The sequence below is a fragment of the Phacochoerus africanus genome, chromosome 2, assembly GCF_016906955.1.
Source record: "Phacochoerus africanus isolate WHEZ1 chromosome 2, ROS_Pafr_v1, whole genome shotgun sequence".
In the NCBI taxonomy this organism is placed as follows: Eukaryota; Metazoa; Chordata; class Mammalia; order Artiodactyla; family Suidae; genus Phacochoerus; species Phacochoerus africanus.
The window spans coordinates 279508810-279524946 of NC_062545.1; the positions used below are offsets into that span (position 1 = coordinate 279508810).

The following is a 16137-nucleotide window of genomic DNA, read 5'->3' on the forward strand; positions in this document are numbered from 1 at the left end:
AGTGTGGGCAGAGCACACTTGCTGTAGCAGCCCCAGACCTGGGACTGCAAGGTCCCAATCAGGGGACGGGGTGAGGGGCAGGGGCACATGTCAAAGCTTCTGGCAGTCCTGGGGTCAGGACTGCAGGCGACACGGTACTCGCGCGCTCAAAGCACCAGGTAGGCGGGCGGGCGGGTCCCGCCGGCAAGCTCTCCTGGCCTGCGCAGGCCTTGACTGAGATAGAAATTCTGGCAGCTTCACCCTGACTCCGGACCTGGGGGCAGGGTGACACCGCCTGCCTCAGAACCTGAGAGTGTGCAGAGGGCTCCTGGGTCACGTGTGACCTTGCGAGGAATGATTTGGTGGGGAAAGTACGCAGGTACGCATTCGGCACTGAATCCAGCTCCCCGAAAGTTTATCTATTCGAGAGGCACAACCCCTCTATTCCTTGCCTCAGCCGCACGCGAGACCCTGGAGGCAGCTCGGGGCTGCAGGGCCGCGTGCCTTCCCTCAGCTGGCACGCTCACCCCACGAAGGGCTGCCAGTCACTAGGTCCCTGGAACCCCAAGCCTCCCAGCTGTCACACACACCATCCACTGGTAGCCCCCTGCCCTCCTCAGCCTTTGGTGGCCCTGGATGTACCCAGCTGGCACCTCCTGATCTGCCCACAGGCAATTGGACCGGGAGCCACCAGGGTGGTCAGGCCCGGCTGGACCCAACAGCAGCCTGGCCACCGGGGGAGGGAGGCACTGGGCACTTTTGGGGACGAGTGGGGCTCATGATGGCCAGTTGGTCCTGTGGTCACTTCCTGGCCTCCCCGCCGTGGCCACACTGCCGACCACATGCAGAGAATGGCCCGGGGGAATGGGCGGCCCCGCTCCGGGCCTGGGAGTGGGGCAGAGGCTGTAGGAGGCAGGGTGTCTGCTCTCATCTCCTGGCTCCACCAGGCCCTTCTGCAAGACCACATCCCCGCCCCCGCAGCAGGACCATCCCAAGGACCTGCTTTCCTCAGGCCCCTTCTGGGAGCCTCACAGCCCCATCCCCAGACCTCTCCCAGAGTGTCCCCTAGGTGGGAGAGGCCTGGCGGCCCCAGGCCCCCCCAGTCCAGGCCGCCACCACAGCAGCAACCTCAGACCAGCAGGCCCAGGAGGTAGCAGACGGCGCGGCGCCGAGAGAGGAGACCCACGCGGCAGCCGCAGCGGAGGGTCAGATTTAATGGTCACTCTAAGGGATGCCGTACGTGGTGCAGAGCCCGGCTCAAGCCCCGCCCCCTCGGCCAGGGGCACAGCCGGGTGTCTGGCACCAGGCTCTGCAAAGGGGGGCCAGCCCCCGAGCCCCAGCTATGTACAAGAGAGCCCCCCGCCAGGCCACAGCAAGGCTGTGAGCCCAGAGCCCACCAGCCGCCCAGCTCTCAGGCCCGGGCCCCCCACTGCAGTGTGCTGCAGGGTTCTCGCCACCGGGACCCAGCCCCAGCAGGCTCCCACCAAGACCCCAGGCTTTGCGCTGGGAGAGGCCGTCGGACCTCGGCCGCCAAAAGCTGAGCTGGACAGCTGTGGGGAGCCGGGCAGGCCCGGGAGGCTGGGGAGCAGGCAGGGCCTGACTCGACCCAGTGGCCCTCTGAGCAAAGGAAGGCTCGCCCCCACTCTGTGGCTGCCCAGGCACCGTGCTGAGCCGGTGCGCCTGAGGCCAGGGACGCAGGGGCGGCGAGAGCAGCGCAAGCACGGACGATCAGGGACTCGGCCAGCGACGGAGCCAGCCGGGCCGCCGGGCCGCCCTGGTGCTGGTGATCAGATACGGCAGGGCTGGGGAGCTGGGCACAGAGCTGAGCCGGGACATCTACGCCGTAACTAGTAACGCAGCCCTTGACTAGCTCCCTAGTAATGCTGCTTCCCTTGGAATTGTCTCGGGCGTGTAGGAAATTGCACTTATTTCTATGAACCTACAGAGGAGCCGCCCCCGTGCTGCAGCCTCCAGGCGAGGCCGAGGCCCGGCCAACTTCCACGGCCGTGGTGGCCGTGATGGATGAGGCTCCTCCCAGGCCCAGGGGCTGTGGCCTCTGTGACCCGGGCTGTGTTGAGGACCAGATCCCTGGGAGGGAACCTGAGCGGCGTCCGAGGGTGCCCTGAAGTGGCCGTGAAGACCAGGACCCACACGGAACTGGGCGCGCACGGCAGCCGAGCCCCGGTCGCCGGTCCAAGGCAGCGGCCCCGCCCTTCACAGAACGTCCTCAAAGTCCAGCAGCTTCGAGTGCTGGCGGCTCTTCCACAGGCGGTACAGCCGGAAGTCAAAGTAGGTTTCAATCATCTGCTTCCCTGAAGGCAGGAGGGGCGAGGCTGGGGCTCAGGCCACCCCCCGCCCCCCAACCCCCCGGCCCGGAACCCACCCCGCGGCCGAGGACCACCACGCCAGCGAGCTCACCTTGGGCCGACAGCTCCAGGGGGGACTCGAAGGTGACCCTGTAAGGGGTCATGAGGCTCCTGAGGTTCTGGAACAGCTGCAAAGAGGGGGTGGCTACGAGTTCAGGGCAGAGAAGAGAGAGACGAGGAGAACCGGGGTTGGGGAGCAGGCACCCTCCCCCCCAACTGCTTAGGCTCAGGCACGGGGAGGGTGATCGTCCGGGAGGATTAAAAGAGGGAAGGGAATCTGGAGAAAAACGGGGTTCCACCCGCTCTCTTCCCGGGTCTGGGGTCTCCAGCCGGGGATGGGGCGCGGGGGCCCCTCACCTTCTCCCCGTTAGGGTTCCCCAGAATGTAGCAGCCCATCACATGGACGACGTTCGGCTCTGGGTTTACTTTGCTCATCAAGCGGCTCAACCGCTTCCAGAAGCTGGTGGGGGAGAGGTGGTCACAGGGGGCCTCCTGCCCAGGCCCCCCAGCCCCCCAGCCCCCAGCCCGCGGGCGGCCCCTGCTCACTGGATCATGTCCTCCTCCTTCTCCACTTTGGCAAAGGTGGCCACCTTATTCTTGAGCAGGTACAGGTGTCCCGGGCCGCCCTGTAAGAGGCTGCGGTTGGCTGGATGGGGCCTTGCACCAGAGGCTCCAACCGCTGCTCCCCCGAGGTGCGCACATGCCAAGGGCCGGGGAGGCGCCATCCTCCAGCCCTGCTCCTGGGCCGGAGGGGCAGAGCCCTACCTGGCAGAAAATCAGCAGCTTCCAGATCTTGGCCCCCTTGTGGTAGACGTTCAGCTTCTTCTCTATCTCCTCTGGAGAGGAGAGGGTGTGAGCGCTGCCCCTCGGCCCCCACCGCCTGTCTGCAGCCCCGCCCCAGGATCCGCCCCCAGACTGGGGGCACGTACCCAGAATGTCCTCGAATGTTGCGTGCTCGTGGTCCTGGGACAGACAAAAGCCACTCCGTGTCAGAGCCCCCCCCCCCCCCGGCAGCCCGCCCGCGCCCCCCGCCCCGCGCCCCGCGGCAGGCTGGGCAGCACTCACGTAGAGGATGGGGATGATGGAAGGGTCGTCTCTGCGGATGATGGTGGGGAGGTACTCAGCTTTGGGCACTTTAGAGGAGATGAGCTGGGGACGACGTGGGGCTGCTCAGGGCCCCCGTCGCTCTGGAACCAAGGGCAGCAGGAGCCCCCAGGAGCAGCCGCCCACTGCTGGGCAGCCGGTGGTGAGGCCTCAGGGACCTAACCTGCCCCCACGGCTGAGGAGCCCATGGTGAAGCCCTGGGAGACCCTCCCCCCCTTGCTGGGCAGCCCGTGGTGAAGCCCAAGGAGAACCCCCCCCCCCCACTGCGGAGACCACCCCCCACTGCGGGTGAAGCCCCCGGGGACCTGCCCCCCTCCCTGTTTGGGCCTCTGGGCCTCACCATGACCTTGGGTGGCACAAAGCCCTCAGTGTCACAGGCTACAGCCTCCAGGCCCTTCTCGGTCTCCCAGTCCAGGTCCTCAAAGGCCTCGCCCAAGGTGCAGTGTGAGCTCTGCAGGTCACCACCTGTAGGACAGGAGGGGTCACCAAGGCTGAGGACCATCTGCAGTGCCTCCTGTCTGGCTGCAGCCCCCAGAGACGGGCGATGCACAGAGCCAACAAGCCATGTTCCGGTGGGTCCTCCCGGGGTGGGTGAGAGAGCCCAGCTGAAGTCTGCACCAGCCCCGCGAGACTGGCAGCTGCCACGAGCCAGTGCTGCCTGGGGAGGAAGGCTGGTGGGAGCCGGGGTGCAAGCTGTCCGCTCCAGCCAGGCGTGCCTGGCGCCTGGGCCAAGGGGGAGCTGGATTTTGCAGTCCCCTGCTCCTCAGGCCACCAGTGTGAGGGCGGCACATGGGCCAAGGGCAGCCGGCAAACTGCAGCCCTTACCCCTGCCCAGAAGATCAGAGGCACAGGAGTGCCCCCCTCAGATGGATCACCTGAGGCTCAGCAGAAGCGCAAAGCCTAGCTGCCCATGGTGGGTGGTGGGATCGCGGGGCTGGGGAGCCTCTGAGGGGAGGTGGGCCGGCCTGTGCCGGGCACCTACTGTCTCGGGAGTCGTGGGAAGTGTCGGCTTTCATGGGGGTGGGGTCGCTCCAGGACCGGCTGAAGCTCCGCTCGCGCCGCTCGGCGAACGCTGCAGTGAGAGCAGAACCTGTTAGGGGTCGGGGCGGGGGGCAGGGGGCTGCAGCCACCTGCGGTGGACAGGGACCAGTGGGGGCTGGCTGGGGGCGTGGGAGTGGGGCTGAGGCCTGAGGCAGGCAGGGCCGGCGTTGCAAGGGTCTTGGGGGGTTTGGGTGGGGGCCAAGAGCAGCACGCGAAGCCCCGCAGGCCAAGAGCAGCTTTGCCCGCCCACCGCCCACGCAGCTCCTGGGTCTTACTCTGGGCCTTCACCCGCCGGCTGCCGACCATGCGCAGGTGTTTGCGGAAGTTCCTGGGGGGTGGAAGTCGGGGGTCTGGTGAGGGCCCCGAGAGGTGGGCCGCAGCCCCGTGCCCCGCTCCGCCGCCCACCGCTCGCCGGCCTCGATGGCTGACACCGCCCCTCCTCACGGTGCCCCAGCTCTCCCACGGCAAATCCCACCCGAGCCTCTCCCGCCGAGCCCCCGCCAGAGCGGCCCTGGCTGCCAGGACAAAGGCCCCATAACCAAGCCGCCTCTTGCCACCCCCATCCCAGGACTGCCCCCTCGTGACCCTGGGCACTCAGGTACCCGGGCTCTGCTGCCCACACGTCCCTTCCCTTCTTGGGCCCAGGCACACCCAGAAGGCCCAGAGCCTCCCTGCCCTCAAGCGGTCCGCGGCTCCGGCTTCCCGCGCACAGTGGCTGGGCCAGCACAATCGGCCACACCACCCGAGGTGGGTTTGGGCCTGCACATGCCCTCCCCCGCCGCTGTGTCCCTGGGCCACCTCAGAGGCAAGCAGGTCTCCTTCACCCCGAATGCTGTGCCCTGCCAAGGCCCCACGTCCAGGATGGACAGACACGCTTCCCAGACCCATCTCAGAGGTGGCGCCTGGGGAGTGTAAGCTGGCTGTTGACCCCACCGCTCTGGGCTTCAAGGGCCAGCTGGCTGCAGTTCAGTGGTCCAGGCACCCCCAAAACACAGGCCTGGGGGCCCAGGCCACATGGCCTTTCCTGTCTGCCGCGTCCCCAGAGCAGGGCCCGGCCAGTGTCGCCACCGCCCTTCCCCCATGGGGTCTGCTGGGCTGGGTGGGCCCAGGCTAGACCAGCACAGACAAGAGACGGACCCTGGTGGCGAGTGGCTGGCAGGCCCTACCTCTGGATTACAGACGCGGAATCATTCTCCCGTTTCCGGCGCTTCCTCTCCGCGTAGCCCCTGAACACCCTGGGAAACCGCCACGAGTCAGAACTGCCCTGGGCCGCAGGCAGGAGGAGGGACGGAGAGGTGGGGACAGAGGCGCGAGCACAGGGCCCAGTGGGGCGTCCAGGGCGCCGGGCCAGGCAGAGGGTCCGGGCTGGCCTGGTCCTGTCCTTGGCCCAGCTCCCGGCAGGCCCTGCTGCGGCCTCTGCGCGCGCTGGGGCACAGCGCGCTCTCAGTCACGGCCCAGGTCCCCGGCCTGCCCCCACCTACTCCGGAGTGGGGAGGGTCCCCCGGGAACAACCGCGTACCCTCAGGCTCGAGGCCCACACGGTACTTACGAGATGCTGGGGTCGTGGCGGGAAGGGACAGCGTGAGAGAGAAGACAGAGTGAGCAGAGACCCTCGGCCCCCACGTCCCCTGCAGTTAGCGTCCTTCTTGTCACTGACTTGGAGGGTCCCTCACGGGCACCGCAGGCAAGGAGAGTGCTGCCTACGCTGCAGGCCAGCCCTCGAAAGGGCAGTGACACCGGGGTCACCATGGCCCACGGTGTAACCTGGTCAGGCCACAGGGGCCTGACTGCCCTGCCAGGCCTGGGCCCAGCCGCAAAGGTAGTGGCCCCAACAGCCCGCGGGTGGCGTTGTTCTCCTGGGGAGCGTGTGGGGGACGCTGCGGGCCAGAGTGCCGCCCTGCAGGGCGCCCCGACAGAACCAGGACGCGTGGAGAAAAGAGCACAGCCCCGGGGAAGCTGTGATCACTCGCCTGCACCCGCAACACGAGGAGAGGAGGCTGCCGTGCGGGAGGGCAGAGCTGGGCAGGGTGCAGCCCCCAGCCAGGTCCCCAGAGGACAGCATGGACGGACTGGAGGGGCCGTAGGGACAGGGCAGAGGCGGCAGTGGGAGTTGGCGGCCTGCCTTCAGACTGAGGCGTTCAGGCAGACCCTGCAGAGCGCGGGCACGTGCGGGGGTTGCTCTGCAGGTGGGCTCAGAGGACGGGAGAGGGGCCGGCAGCAGTTCCCAAGCACCAGGAAGAGGCCATCCCAGCCCGGGCCCCGCGCACGGCCGACGGGACTCACGCTTGCATAGTTGTGGTGGCTGTCTGGAAGCTGAAGAGGTTCTCCTTGGGGAACCAGGTGCGGATGGGGACGTCATCTGGAGGAAGCCAAGGAGCACTGACTAGGGCGGTTCGGGGGCTCCTGAGTCTGCACCCCCCGCCCCCCCCATCGGGGAGAGGGAATGCTTCCGCCACAGCCAGTGGAAGCAAAGCACCAGGGTTCCCCAGCCCCGTCCAGGTTGGGGAGGTGGCACAGGGCCACCAGGCTCGGGGGTCCGCTCAGCGGTTCAAGCCGCGCTGGGTCAGTGGCTTCGTGACCCCGTCTTCGCTCGGCTCTCACCCTGCTGCTCACAGCTGACGCGAATTCCTAGCACAGCCTGCCTCCGGGGTGCCCAGAGAGAGGACTGACCGGTCTCCCTTTAAGCAGGAGGGACAGGGCAGCTTCTCCCGGGGGCTTCTCTGCAGCTAGATGCTCTGGTGTCTACCTGGGCAGGCCTCCCTTCCCCAGACCCCTCCGGGAGGACGTGGTGGAGGCCTCCCCTTCCCAGGGTGGGCAGAGGTCGAGTTTACTCGCCCCTCTCACCATGACCCCTGCCCCAACTCCTGGCCCGTGTTCTTCAGGGGAGCATGAGGTCATGGAGGTGAACTGCCCGCCCCTAGGCCTGTGCCCTGATGCCCAGCTGGGGTTCTGGTTTGGAGGCTCAAGAGGCGTCCTGAGAGGACGTGGTGGCCCCGCTCGAGTTAGACTTCTGCTCTTCCGGAGATGACCTCAGCGCCAGGAGGCCTGGGGCTACCCCGGCAATGCGGGAGATGTCTTCCTGACACAGCAGGCCCCTGGGCTCCTCAGCCACCCGCGCCGCTCGACAGTCCTGGGGAGGCCCTGCCAGCTCCGTGCCCCCCTGTGAATGGGAGCCCACCTGGTGGGCCCCAGGGCAGGGCTGTTCCCGGGACCGCCGCAGGGAGTCTGGTCTTTCAACTCAGCCGTGGGTCTCGCCTGCTCCACCCTTAGGACCCTCCCAGCCCCCTCCTCAGGGAAGCACTCCTGGAACAACTTGGTGCTGGCAAGACTCCCGCCAGCCATGAGGCCGGCCACGGGGCATCGGGTGTGGCAGCAGGACTCCACCTGCAGGCCTCAGCCTGGTCACCCTGCACCTGCCCAAGCCTCACAGGGGTGGCTGCCGGTGAACCCCAGCGCCGGCATCCTGCCTGCGCCTGCCCGCGCCCTCCACGGGCCCCTCACCAGACACGCGGTCAACACTGTACATCCTTTCCAGCTTCTTGCGGCGGCTGGTGGCCTCAGGCAGAGGCGGCTGGTCCAGCCCAAAGGCCTGAGGGGAAGGACTGGGGGCCAGCTGGGCACATCCGGGACATTCCTTGGAGCCCTGGCGGCTGCCTGCCCAGCTCTGGCAGGGCCTGCTGACGTCCTCGTGGCTGCCGCCCGGGCTGGCACGCAGGGGCTGGCTATGGTGGTGGGGGTGCCGCTCCCGCTGCCGCCGCCCCTTCACCACGGCCAGCTCAATGGCCTCGGCCTCCGGGCCGGGCAGCAAGGTGGGCTCCCCGGAGATGGTGTACACACGGGGCTGGGGGCCCTCACCGGCCGGCTTCCCACGGACGGCCTCCTCCGGGAGGCTGCCCTCATAGCGGCCATTGGAGATGAGGGAGAGACGCCGCTTGTTCTGGGGGGCCGGCTGCATCTCCGGGGACCCGTCGTGGCCAGAGTACGCGTCAGCCAGCAGGTGGTCTGGGGGAGAGGCACCAGGTGAGCCTGCAGCCTGCCGGCCCTGCCCTCCCAGGTTCCTGGGCTCCGAAGGCAGGGAAGGAACGCCTAGCGGGGACCTGTTCCCTGGCCCCACGGACCAAAGCCCAGGCCCTGATGACCTCGGAAGAGGTGTGCACGAGCTGCACGCTCCCGGAGAGGCTCACACCTCGCTCCTGTCGGGGCCCCAAGCCCCTCTTGTCTGTGTGGGGGCGACAGGCTGTGCTACCTGTGGGTGACTGGGGTGGGGGCAGGAACAAACAGGCCACCTCCCAGCCTGCCACCGCGCCCGCGTGCCCAGTGCCAACTTCTCCCCTCCTCCCTGCCAGCTGGCCCCAGAAACAGTGGTGCCAGCCCTGGGGGTGCCAGGAGGCCTGTTGCCATGCCAACGGCCCAGGCTGGGTGGGTACCATGGTGATGAGTGACTCGGAGCTCCTCCTGGGGCTCTGGGCCAGGGAGGGCAGGGGATGCGAGGAAGCCAGCCCAGTGGGGCAGCAGCCGCCTGCTCCCACGGCAAGGTACACAGGGGCTGGGCCTGGCCGGAACAAGGAGGCAGCGTCCCCTCCTCTAGGCTGGGGGCTATGGACAGACCGTCCTGGAGCAGGCTCACGCGCCCCTACCTGCACCATTCCGGTTCTCCGGGTGACTCTGGGACAGGTACTCGCCGAACGCTCGGGCTGCTCTGCGAGGTGGACAGCGGCGAGCGCCGTCAGGGCACGCCACCCACCCTGGTTCCCCGCCCCCACCCAGGCAAAGGAGGGCTCAGGGGTCACCCACGGCAAGCACTCCCATCCCACCCCAGAACGCCCAGGGCTGGCAGGTCGCAGTTCCAGGGTCCCTTGGGTCCCCGTGCACATGGGCCGGACTTGCGGACGGGGCCCAGGTCTGCTTTCCGTCCAGCCCCTGCGGCTCAGTGTGTGTGTGCAGGGGAGGGGGGCGGGGGGGTCGTGAGGTCGAGCAGCTCGCCCACTACAGCCTGGGGGTGGGGGTGGCGGGAGCCGCACGGAGGTGGGGGCAGGGCGCCGGCAGCGAGGACGCCGCGGGGACTGGGGCGAGGGCAGCGCTGGCCCCGGCGATCCGCCCGCCGCACTCACCGCACTTTGGCCGCCACCGAGGACATGGCCTCGCTCCTCAGCGCCCTCCTTCGGGAGGCGACGGCGCCCATGGTCGAGGCGGCGGCGCATCCCCAGGCCTCAGAGCGCGCCTCGCGCCCGCCGCCTCCGTCGGGGGAGCCGCGCCGCGCCGGGGCTGGGGCTGGGGCTGGGGCTCGGACTCGGAACCCGCATGGCCGCTCCGGGCCCTCAGCGCGTCCCGCAGCACCGGACGGCGCGGCCAGGCCCGGGGGTGGCGCTCCGCCCACCGTGACGTCAGGGCCGGGGCGGGGCTCTGCCGGGCCGCCCACAGCAACGCCCCGGCGAGCGAGCGAGGCCGCGCCCACAGTGGCGTCAGCGCGGGAGGACCCCGAGGGGACCCGGCTGAAGCTCCGCCCACCAGGCCGGGCCGGGGCCTGGAGCCGGGGGGGGGGGGGGGGGGGGGGAAGGGCGGGGCCGACTGGCTCACCGCCCTGGGACTGCAGCCTCCGGTCCCCTGGCCACGCCCTGCAGGGATCCCAGACCCTGGAGTGGCCCGGCTGACAAGCCTCCTTTTCTGCACAAGGGGACCCCCGGCACTATTTCATGATCTGAGAAGTGAGGGGCACATCTCAGGGAAGAATCTTGTGTGTACGGAGCGGGAACATGCCCCAGAGGTCGGGAGGTTAGGGGACCCCAGCTCCATCCCAGCCCTTGGGTGCCCTGCCTGCTTGGCCTGGGGTCCTCACATGGCAATGCCATGCCCACTGCAGGCTTAGGGCTGTGGGGTGGCTGTCCCCCTACCCCCCCCCCCACGGTGATGCTGCCCTCTGCCACTGGGACCACGCATCCCGCACAATCAGATCTACCTTTATTGACAGGCTAAGCAGAGCATGGGGGCCATCAGAGGTGTCTCAGAGGCCTGAGGGGGGCGGCAGGGGCTGGCATGGCCCCCCAGGACCGATGTGTGTGCAGGGGATGCCAGGACCCAGGGCTCCACCGGGGGGGCTGGTGCAGAGAGGCCCCAGACACACCAGCTCAGGCCTGGGCTCCTAGCAGAGGAGAAGCTGGGCGGACTGGGGGGCGGGGGGGGCCTTGGGCTGCCCCGGGTCTCCCTGGCAGGACTGCAGGATCTGGGCCTTGGAGACCCACCGCGGGATGCTGGCTTCAGGGCCGTCAGAGCGGAGACCTCGACCCATCTTGGTCAGCAAGCCAGGGGGATGAGGAGTCCTGGGATGTCTGCGGGGGAGCCAGACTGGAGTGCCGATGCCGAGTCGAGATCTCGTCCTCCTGGAAGCAAACCACACACGGTCAAGGTCAAGCTGCGGGCAGGCCCACAGGGCGGCAGGGAGGGCCCCTTAGAGCCAGCTCAGCCCAGGGGCCCTGGGTGTCTGGGCAGCTCACCGAGGTGGAGCCCGGGTCGGCATCGGCAGGCGCACTTTGGAAGTCAGCGTACGCGTCCCTGGGGCCATCCAGCAGCTCCTCCTCGTACTCTGTCTGGTAGTCGGACTCGTCTGGGCAGAGGGGAGGGCCATGTAGGCACCTCTGGAAGGCAGGGACCAGGCCACAGGGCCATGGGTCCCCACGTGCAGCCACCCAGGTCCAGGGCAGCTTGTTGAGTGCCAAGGGTCAGGAGCGGGTGCTGCCACCAGCACCCTCAGCTATGTGGGCGTACGTCCCCGGGTCCAACTCACCGTCCACTGCGGCCACCTTGGCAGGCTCGATACGTGACACAATCTCGGCAAGGTCCGTGAAGGAGGCATTGGGGCAGGTGAGGACCTGGGGGCCGAGGGGGAGGAGACAGCTGACCAAGCCCCTGACTGCAGACCTCCCTTCTCTGTGACCCTGGGTGGTCCTAGCCCCACAGTGGGGACAGGGGCGTGGAGATGGGCAGGGGCCTGAGCAGCCCACCCAGAGCACCGTCTTCTCCTCCCACACGAGCACTTCAAGGGTAGGGAGCCAGAGTGGGGCAAAGAGAGGGGACACTGGGCAGAGGGCTGCTGCCTGTACCCTTGTCTTCTGGCACCTCTGCGGCTGGCGGGGGTCCCGCAGGCCTGAGCAGTTAAACGCTGTGCCAGGACCCTGCCCTCTTCGGGGCTGGGAGGCAGAGGACCGGCTGGGGGCGGGGAGGGCGCAGCCCAGGCACTCACATCACCGGCCTTCATCTTGCTCGTCCCCTGCCGGTCCTGCAGCATCTTCTCCAGCACACCACTCCGACCCCAGATGTCAAACACCGTCCGGCCGTGCTGGTACCCCACCTCCTGCACACACACCGGGGACCCGGTGACCCGGTGCCAGGCCTCCTTCCTGCGCGCTCAGCATGAGAGCCGGGAGGCCTGGGAGGGGTGGCCTGGCCACTCACGCAGATCTCGTCGAACTTGCCGAAGTCCAGGGTGCCGTAGCTGTCGATGGGGGGGCGCAGGTACTCGCAGTAGTCACTGTTCCTCACCATCTCCAGCTGCCGGACGCAGCACACGTAGGCCAGGCGCGTCTGGATCTCCGCCATGTTCAGCACCTGCCGCGTCACAGCCACTGACGCTGGGGCTCCGTCCCCGCGGGGCCCTGGCCTCCCTTAGGACACTGCCTCTGCGTCTCGCATCCCGGGCCCTCCCTCTCCCCCTCCCGGAGGGGCTATTTATCTCTGCTAGGCCTGTCCCCTGTCCCCAGAGCTGGTCCCAGGGCAGGGATGGTAAGCGAGTGACCCATCCCTGCTCACCCAGAGCCTGGCAGGTACTAACGCCTCCCTGCCCATCTCAGGACCACCGACGCCAGCGTAGGGAGAAGCGGCCGGGCCGCCCTCACCTTGACTTTTGTGGCCAAGGGATTCCAGCGCTTCCACAGCAGCCACCATCCAGAGAGCGCGTCCCCGTAGTTGGTGAGGTCCGTCTCATCCTGGCTGCCCACGTCGATGGCAATCACCACCTTTGCCCCCATTGACCTGGCCACATCCGCTGGGGAGGAGGTGGCCCTGGTCACTCAGAGAGGCAGGGGAAAGCACGGCTTGGGGGTGGGGGGCTCTCCCTTCCACTGTCACACCTGGGCTTGTGGAGGGGGGCAGCTGAGTGCACAGAGCTGTCCAACAGGTGACAGGTGTGCCCCAGGAGGGATCTTGCCTGCAGCAAACCCGACACCTGCAGGCTGTTAGTTCTGACTGTGGGCACAGACGGGACCTAATTGCTCCCGGCTCCTCTGCTTGGCCTTGTTCTGGGCACCGCTGAGCTGACAAACAGAGCCATATGCTGGGAGCAGGCAGTGCCGAGCGTGTGCCTGGCCGTGTGGGCGCCTGTGTCCCCCTTGGCACAGGAGAGCGTGGGGCTGCGGCAGGGCCAGGCAGCCCCTCCCCACCCACCACAGTACCTGGGAGGTTGTTGATGTAGCCCCCGTCCATCAGCAGGTGTCCGTCTTTGGGGTCGCAGAGAGGGGGCATGTAGCCCGACAGCGACATGCTGGCGCGCACGTACCTCCAGAGGGAGCCTGGTAGGGGTGGCGGGTGGGGGTCCGGGAGAGGAAGGGGGCTTTTCACTGCCCTGGACCCTCGGCTCGAAGCCTCGCCGACAGAGTCTGGGCCCCGCACGCCTGGCCTCCAGTGGAGGGCTCTGAGCCCGGGCAGATGGCACCCTTCCTGGACAGCCTTCCCCTCGGGCCTCCCCACATCCCCCTGCGCCTCGGCTCTGCCCGCCCCGCCCCCCGCTCACCTCCAACCAGACACATTTCAAGCGGCTCTCGAAAGACTGGCCTCCAAAAGGCCTTCGGCTGCTCTTCCGGTCCGGGCCCGGCCATGACCACAGTGTGCCCTCTGCCCCGTCCTGCCTCCACCTCTCCCCGTGCACCCTTTGGTCTTCACGGCGGTCATGTCTGTGCACATCTCCCCGAGCCTCTTGCCTCTTTCAGGGGACCCTGGGGCCTCCCTGGGCCTGGCCTGGAACCGGCCCCTTAATGCCCCTCCCTGGAGCTGCTGTGCCCCCGGGAGAGCCTGCACCCCGGCGGAGGCACCCACCGTCCGTGTGGACCCGCATGGCGGAGGCAGAGATGTCCGTGGTGATGGCGAAGGCGGGGAGCCACAGGTCCTGCGGGGAGACGGGGCTCGGAGGGGCCGCCGCCCATGCCGATGCCAGCCCCCACCCCTGCGGGCCTTCCCTGGGGGAGCACCTCGATCTGCCGGTCCTTGAAGACGCTGTAGATGCCGCTGTTGAAGCCGGCCCCGGAGAACACGGAGGTGACGGGATAGGTCAGGTCCAGCACGGTCTTTACCATCGATGTCATGCCCTGGGCGAGGGGGCACTTGTGAGGCCCCCACGCAGCCCCACCTGCAGGCACAGGCAGCAGGCGACCCTGCGGCCCCACCCAAGAGCCTCCATGCGAAGGGAGCGGGGCACACACACGTGCTTGCTGCGAACAGACAGCCTCCGGGAAGCAGCCTGGGTCCCATGGGAACGCTCGCTGACCCTCAGCAGGCCTGGCGGGGCGCAGACAGCACGGGGCCCATCCAGGACCAGGGCCGGCTGAGCGTCCGCTGCTGCCCGTCTGCTGCTGCCCCTCCCCGGCTTGCTCGGGCGGCCCTTCCCACGCATGGTGGTGGAGGCCGTCTAGCCCAGGCGAGCAGCGGCCCCGGCGAGGGCCCTCTCTGCCCAAGTCCCGTCATCTCCAGTGGGACGAGGACCCTTCTTTCCTCAGGGAGGACGGGGCCGGTTAGACCTGAGCACAGAACACGGGACCAAGGATGCCTGACCCCGAGGGATCCGGGATGGAGAGGGAGGGTTCGCCCCGCCTCTGCGCAGACGGAGGCTGGAAATGGGGGGCCCCTCTGGAGCCTCCCAATGAGACGCCACCCAGGACAGCCTGGGACACCGCCAGGTCCTCTGTGGTCCGCAAGCTTGGCACCACACCCGCCCCAGTCCCTCCACATGCGGGAGACACAGGCCTGGGCACAGCTCCATCCGCCCAGACCCACAGCATGGCTGCCCAGGCTCCCTGGCCTAGCACACACTCAGGATGAGGGGACCTGAGGCCCCAAGCCCCCTGCCCTTCCCACACCCACACCAGACCCGCAGGGCTGGGGAGGGAGCAGGGCCCAGATCCTCGCTGAAGCTGGAGCCCGGTCCCCTGGGGCCACTGCTCTGGGAGGCTGTCCCTGGTGACCAAGGCCAAGCAGGCCGTGGCCCCCGGAGTCTGGGGGAGCTGCCCTGACGGCTTCCGCACAGAGGAGCACCTCCCTTCCCCTCTGGAGGGGAACGCACACACTTCTGGCCCTATGGTTTCAGCCAGGGCTCCTCCTGCTCCACAAAAGCAAGCAGAGCCCTGAGAGGGGCAGACTGCAGCCCACCCCCTCCTGCTCCGGCGGCCCGTCTGCCCACGTGCATTCCCAGAGCCCTGATTGTCCCCCAGCGTCCATTCCTTCCAGGCCCAACTAACGCTGTGTGCTTCCCACTTTCTGGGTCCCTGACGCTCTGGCACTTGGGGGCTTACCCGACCCATCCCGAGCCCACACCGACCCCCTCTGTCTGACCTACACAGTAAGCCTAAAGCACCCAGGGACAGGGGGACAGTCCCTCTGCACCCAAACCCGTTGGGATTATTCGAACGGGCAGATCTGCAGCTGTGTGCCTGGCCCTGCCCACAGAAACCCCAGTAAGGGCCTGGCCTAGGGCTTCCTCCGAGACCCCGCGGGGCGGGCGTACCTCTGGGACTGGGGGGCCGTCTCCTCTGTCACTGCTGTGAGTGAAGACCAGGCACCGGCCAGAGCCAAGCCCCCAGCCCCATGGCCTTGCCTCCTTCGTGCCTCCCTCCACACCACGGGCCACACTCTCGGCCAGAGCCCTGCAGAGCCACGGGCCCCAGTGCCCTCCTGGCGCCCAAGCGCTGCAGGGACCCTACCTCAGCCCACTGCTTGGCCCGGATCCGCATCTGGCTGTAGTTCCGCTCCTCGGCGTACAGGGCGCCCATGAAGGCCCCGATGGACGTCCCTCCGACCATGTCCACGGGGATGCCGCTCTCCGCCAGGGCCCGAATGATGCCCACCTGGGCACAGCCTCTATGCCCACAGGAGCACAGCAGGAAGTGAGTGCCCCAGGCCTGCCAGGACCCCGCCCCTCAGTGCCCGAGTCCTGCCTAAGTCACAGAAAACGGGGCAAAGACGCCGACTCAGAGGGGGGCTGGGGATGCCCCCGAGGGCTGCCCGCCGTCAGCCTCTTCCAGCTGCCGGCTCGGAACGCACTCCGGTGGGAGGCGGAGCCAAGGCGGGCCCACTGGACGCGGCTGCTGGTGCAGGCTCCAGGGCACCCCTGGCCAGACAAGCCCACGGGAAAGCCAGCGCCGGGCCAGGACCATCCTTAGCATTTTTGTAAGCGATGCCCACCACACCGCAGAAACACTTGCAAGGAGAAGGGGCCAGGTGCCTGGTGCCGGGTGGAAGGACCGACGGCAGAAGTGGGCAGGGATGACCCCAAGAGGCAAAGGCTTGGCAGTTTCAGAACAAGGCTCGGGTTCAAGAAACATCTAAACTCTGAGCATAAATCCCAAGAAAGCCATTCCTACACTGCTGAAAACCCCAGACAGAGGAC

General features: G+C 68.1%; 2 protein-coding genes across 15 annotated transcripts in view; both read right to left on the reverse strand.

The window, feature by feature from the left end:
• Positions 1-1173: 1173 nt before the first annotated feature.
• On the reverse strand, positions 1174-9847 carry NSMF (NMDA receptor synaptonuclear signaling and neuronal migration factor). Of its 6 annotated transcripts, none has more exons than XM_047769084.1 (16): positions 9602-9847; positions 9128-9189; positions 7992-8492; positions 6774-6849; positions 6040-6045; positions 5657-5725; positions 4766-4818; positions 4432-4521; positions 3790-3914; positions 3411-3494; positions 3275-3308; positions 3111-3181; positions 2892-2971; positions 2703-2805; positions 2398-2473; positions 1174-2291 (listed from the first exon to the last, which is right to left on the reverse strand). In XM_047769084.1, exons 1-16 carry the CDS (start codon positions 9670-9672, stop codon positions 2194-2196), a joined length of 1599 nt encoding a protein of 532 aa, XP_047625040.1. In that variant the 5' UTR covers positions 9673-9847; the 3' UTR covers positions 1174-2193. The 6 variants fall into 6 exon arrangements, with proteins under 6 accessions (XP_047625040.1, XP_047625045.1, XP_047625043.1 ...); XM_047769089.1 differs by having other exon boundaries at positions 8346-8492; positions 9602-9846; XM_047769087.1 differs by lacking the exon at positions 4432-4521.
• Positions 9848-10431: 584 nt separating this feature from the next.
• PNPLA7 (patatin like phospholipase domain containing 7) overlaps positions 10432-16137 on the reverse strand; it is a 59601-nt gene continuing 53895 nt past the window's right edge. For 6 of the 9 annotated variants that reach the window (XM_047769096.1, XM_047769093.1, XM_047769090.1 and 3 more), the window contains 10 exons: positions 15452-15608; positions 13727-13843; positions 13575-13644; positions 12614-13051; positions 12380-12528; positions 11940-12092; positions 11728-11838; positions 11272-11356; positions 10982-11091; positions 10432-10867 (listed from right to left, as the gene is read on the reverse strand). In XM_047769096.1, the coding sequence (XP_047625052.1) occupies positions 10754-10867; positions 10982-11091; positions 11272-11356; positions 11728-11838; positions 11940-12092; positions 12380-12528; positions 12614-13051; positions 13575-13644; positions 13727-13843; positions 15452-15608 (1504 nt within the window). In that variant the 3' untranslated portion in view covers positions 10432-10753. The remainder of the gene's footprint in view (positions 10868-10981; positions 11092-11271; positions 11357-11727; positions 11839-11939; positions 12093-12379; positions 12529-12613; positions 13052-13574; positions 13645-13726; positions 13844-15451; positions 15609-16137) is intronic. The other 3 variants (XM_047769098.1, XM_047769097.1, XM_047769095.1) reach the window with 2 other exon arrangements.

Coding starts and splice junctions, on each gene's coding strand:
- NSMF (XM_047769084.1), bottom strand. CDS start 9,672: ATGGGCGCCGTCGCCTCCCGAAGGAGGGCGCTGAGGAGCGAGGCCATG. Junction 9,190..9,601: donor TCGGTGGCGGCCAAAGTGCG/GTGAGTGCGGCG, acceptor TCCACCTCGCAG/AGCAGCCCGAGCGTTCGGCG. Junction 3,309..3,410: donor CCATCATCCCCATCCTCTAC/GTGAGTGCTGCC, acceptor TGTCTGTCCCAG/GACCACGAGCACGCAACATT.